We start from the raw sequence: 4,917 nt of genomic DNA, 5'->3' as shown, positions 1-4,917 counted from the left end.
ATAAATCTCCCTGTGCTGGCTGCAGTATGTCTGTCCACGATTGGGTCTCACACCTGTTCTTTGGGATCAGGGGCTTCAGGGAAATCTGGGGTGAGGCTATGAGAGAGCTTTATCTATTTTTAGGTTGGATTTCTGAGTTTAGATTTCTTACAGTAGTTGGTAAAGAGTAGTTATAGATTTTTGAACATCCAAGTGGCATGTTAGAGAGGCTAACTCCGGTAGTAGTTGGAAGACAGCTCCCAGCAGACAGTATGATTCTGAGATGTGTAAAGAGAATGAGTGAAATGGAGTGTGATGGAGATGAGCGACTCAGAGAACATGAGACTTTAGCTCTGTGGTTTAGTATCTCACAGCAGATTTTCACAGTCAGAAGAGGTGAGCCCTGGAGTACAGAGCTATTTTGAGAAAAAACTATCCTCTGTTTATCAGACATCCTCATAAGTAGGAAGATGTTCATAAAAATGTGTACTTTTCAGCAGTTTTTCTCTAAAAACATACCTGTTGGTCATCTTAGGGGTTGTGAAAAAATGAGCAGATTCTCCCCCTTATCCCCACATCCCTATCTGTTTTATGTTTATTTGGTAAATATACCATCTAAAACCATTTACTCACCTGCTTCACGTACTTACTCTTAGATTTGCAGTATAATTGGCTTTTTTAAATTCTGAATAATGTCCTGATTTTTCCTAATTCCTTTTTTTTTTTGTACCCTCTCACACTGAAATTTGTCTCTGCCCTGTAGTGCATGCCATTATGGCCCAGATGTGGGGCCAGGAGAATAAGGCCAAACAGACACATCAGTACCTCGTCTGTGTACATTTGACCCTTGAACAGTGAGGATTGGGACACCGACCCCCCTCCCCACTCAGTTGAAAATCCCTGTGTAGTTTAAGTTGGCCCTCCATCTCCATAGATTCGAAAATACCGTTTTTGGTCATGGTTGGTTGAATCTGCGCATGTGAAACTCAGGGATGTGAAGGGCCAACTGCATATATGTTGACATGTTGTTGAAATATCCGTGTGTAAGTGGACCCGCACACTTCAAACCCATGTCTTGTGAGGGTCGACTGTCCGTGTGTGGTGATTTGAAGCAGCTTACCGGAGACCAGGATTATGAAACTGTGACCTCAGAGGAATCTCTCTGAAAATGTGTGGTCGTGAGAGAAAATGGCACGTCTGTGTTGTGTTGGTTTTATTGCACGATTATAAGTAAAAAAGGAGAAAAGGAGAATACAGAATCCAGAGACAAGGTGATATTAAACTGAATAGAAAGAAAAACAAAAGCTTAAATCTGCTGGGGAAGTAATTGCCTGATTTATAAAACTGCGTGTCGGCATCGGTGGGAAAGGTCTGTGTGTCTCTCGTCACATAGGTTGAAGGAGAAGACGTACTCCCTGTGGCCGTTTCTTCTGGATGACCAAAAGAAGTACTTCAATCCTCTGTACAAGTCTCAGAAATTGGCAGTTTTGGAGCCAAATACAGTATCTTTCAATTTTAAGTAAGTTGGCGTCATCGAAGTGTTTATATTCTGTTTTTCTCATGCACAGTTTATTGAAAAAAAATTTTTTTTTGGTCATAAAGGTTTTGGAGAAACATGTACCACCAATTCGATCGAACATTGCATCCTAGACAGTTGGTGTGCAATATAACTGTGAATATGAATGAGGAAAATGAACAGCTAGAGAAGGATATTAAAGACTTGGAATCTGTAAGTATTCTGAAGTATCTAATGTAATATGTTTGGAATGTTAAATTTGTTTACTTGCCCGTTCTTAGTGTAAATTCGTATATATAGAAACCTCATAAGTATTCATGATTGCTTCAAAATCAGACCTCCTTTGATTAGGTTAGTTTGAATCATTTTCCCTGAATTTTAAAATATATTGAAATGTCTGAAGTATATAGAAAAGTAGAGATATAAAATAATAAGTATTGGGGTAGCTACCACCTAGCCGTGTGATATTTCAGCATTTACCATATGTGCCTCAGCTCTTTTATGTTTTTGTTCTAAGAAACGAAATATCATCGATCTTGAAGACCCCGTGTACGCTCTCCCGCCTCCCGCCCACTTCCTTTCACTTTCTGCGTTTGGTGTTTGCCATCCCTGGGCATACTCGTATACTTCTGCTATATCTGTTCGTAACCACGACAATTTATAATAATGTTTTGTGGGTTTTAATATTTTTATTACATATCGAAAAAGTACGAAAGGATATAGTTTCTGTATGAGGTGTAAAGGGCAGGCAACAAATACCATGACCGCCCTTGTACCCTTCACTCAAGAAGAACCTGCATGTTTTAAACCTACGTACAGATCGTCAGACCGTCATGCTTCATTTTGCCCAACATTGTTTTGAAATTCATCTGTGTCGATACGTGTAGCTTCAGTTCACTTTTGTTAATAACTACTGTATGATATTCTCTTGTATGAACCTATCGCAGTCTATCCGTTCAGCTGCTGAACATTTAGATCGTTTTCAGTTTTGGATTTCCATGATAACAAGTGGAGTTGAATGACTTTTCATGTGTTTCTTGGCCATTTGGTTTTTCCTTTCTGTGAATAGCCTATTCAGACCTCTGGCTCATTTTTCTGTTGGCCTAGCGGCCTTTTTCTTATTGATTTGTAAGAGTTCTCTATAACCAGACAGTGATTCTTTGTTAGTTATATATACGTATCACAGATGGCTTGTCCAGTCTATTCTCGTCCTCTCCATTTTATTTATGGTACGTTTTATATAGATGTTTTGAATTTTAATGTAGTCAAATGGATCGATCTTTATGTTTTATGCTTTTTGTGTACCTCGTTTAAGAAATCCTTTTCCAACCCAAGAGTTTTCTAGAATCTTTTTTTTGCCATCATATATAACCAAAAGGAAATCAGTAAGTGCATATTTTTAAAACCCTGGACAGTTGTCATAACTCAGTTAAGACTGTCTTGTCTGCCTCGCAGGCAGGCGTGCGCCTTAGTCATCAGAGAGGTGACTGAGTAAACTGTATGAGGACATGTTAAAAAGGGGCAAGTTCAAGATCCATGTAATTTCAGATGATCGTCTGGAGATCAGCCCAGGGATTTGGAGAGTGTGACATTCTGCCAAAGAATACTTTAAAAATCTTCTGTTTTTTAAAAAACCAAAGTTCCGTTGTGTCCTAAAGCCTGTGTGTTCAACTAACCGTTGCAGGAAAACCATGTAAGACAGTTTAAGAAAAAAATCACTTAATTATAACTAGTTTAAGAAAAAAATCAATTATAACTAGTTTTCAACTAAACCGTTGCAGGAAAACCATGTAAGAAAGCTCTTTAGGCATAAAATCTTCAGCTGAGTATGTGTTTATTGTATTTTGCAGTTGTGAATTTAGGATGAATATACATTTCTTTATAAAATGTTTACTTTTCATACTTTCTGGTTAATGTATGCCTTTTTCAGATATAAAAGCCTAGCGATCGTTTGCTGTCGAGTATAAAGACTTAACCATTTTCCATTGCAAAAGTCGTAAATGTGAATTCTCCACCATGTCTTATTCACCTGCACTAGATTTTATTTTTCGAGATTTAATTTTGTAGTAAACCTGAAGAGAACATTTACAAAAGCGTGTTTTCACATACATTGAACATGTACTATGTGCAGTTAGTAACTTCTTTCAAATTTGGATTTGTTCTAGAAAATTAAGCAACACAAAAAAGAGCAAATAGATGGAGTTTTCACCAAGGAATTGTTACATTCAGTTCATCCCGAGTCACCTACCCTCAAAACCTCCCTGTGTTTTAAGGAGCCAGCTCTGCCCCCCGTGAGTGACACTCTTCGAACCATAGAGGGCAGCAGCCCCGCAGACAATCGCTACAGCAGCTACGCCGAGGAGTTTGCCAAGCCCGAGCCCGCCATGGTCAGCCTGGAGTACGGCGTGGCCAGAATGACTTGTTAGAGTGTGTTCTGGACCGACCGTGGTGCAGGAATTGGACTGTTATTGTGAGGGTGATGTGTGCGCATGACCAAGAGGAATTTGTCTAACAATGATCTTAGAGTTTAACAGTAGGTTAATAGTTGAAGAAAGGATAATAACTGTTCTCGTGAGAGGAATAAGTCAGTTTAATTGCATTTCTAGCAAGGAATGCCTTTCATTTCTTTAAGAAACAAGTCGTTTTGGCAAATTTACTCAAAACAATTTGCATTGTATACTCGTGAACTGCCATTCTGTATGATTTGTATTTCAGTTACAGCCAAACATGAATAGCCTTAAATATAATTTAATTGTCAGAAAACAAAACTTGAGAAGGGGGTCCCTTACTTAATAATTTACATGGCATGTACTTTCGACGATGTAACCGTGTGACTACGACTATTTACATGCTTTGCCTATGAGTGATGTTTAATGTCGAAGTGCCACAAAAAGCATTTCTCAGAAAGCCTTAAAATCTCAGTTTATTCTTTACTCTTTAATTTCATAGCGTAGAGCAGGATTGTTTCGGCTTTCTTTTCGTCAGCCTTGTTTTATTTGCAAAGAGCCGTGTGCTCATTCCCGCTGCTGTGCAGGTGCGAAAGCCGTGGCAGAGGCACACCGTCAAGTTCATGTTTAGCTGGTCCCACCTCCACAGTCAAAGTTAATGAAACCGAAGTCTTTATTCCAATTCCAACTTGGAATCAGATGAGTACTACATTTGATGACTTATTATTTATAACATCGGTTATTGACTTTTTGGATCTATGTAAGCACACTTGACTGTCTTTTATGTGTGGATTACTGCATTCTGTTGATTATTTTGTGATTGGTTTTATCCCTTTGATAACTGTGTGAGTGTAAAAAACCTAAAGCTCTAAAGCTTCTTAGAAACAATGAATAGTACGTGTGTATGTTCTTAAACTGTCGCAGCTCTCAGTGAGTCACTGCTCTTACCGAGAGTATCTTACGTTCAGTTTCCCA

The 4,917-nt window shown here is 38.6% G+C and overlaps 1 protein-coding gene across 1 annotated transcript in view; it reads left to right on the top strand.

Annotated features, from left to right (window-relative positions):
* MTMR6 (myotubularin related protein 6) overlaps window positions 1-4,834 on the top strand; it is a 33,212-nt gene extending 28,378 nt beyond the window's left edge. The window contains exons 12-14 of the mRNA XM_011375467.2: window positions 1,373-1,498; window positions 1,582-1,708; window positions 3,661-4,834. Of these exons, the coding sequence (XP_011373769.1) occupies window positions 1,373-1,498; window positions 1,582-1,708; window positions 3,661-3,921 (514 nt within the window). The 3' untranslated portion in view covers window positions 3,922-4,834. The remainder of the gene's footprint in view (window positions 1-1,372; window positions 1,499-1,581; window positions 1,709-3,660) is intronic.
* The last annotated feature ends 83 nt before the right edge of the window (window positions 4,835-4,917 follow it).

The sequence above is a fragment of the Pteropus vampyrus genome, unplaced genomic scaffold (genome assembly GCF_000151845.1).
Source record: "Pteropus vampyrus isolate Shadow unplaced genomic scaffold, Pvam_2.0 Scaffold272, whole genome shotgun sequence".
NCBI classification, from domain to species: domain Eukaryota; kingdom Metazoa; phylum Chordata; class Mammalia; order Chiroptera; family Pteropodidae; genus Pteropus; species Pteropus vampyrus.
This window is presented reverse-complemented; position numbering and strand designations above follow the sequence as displayed.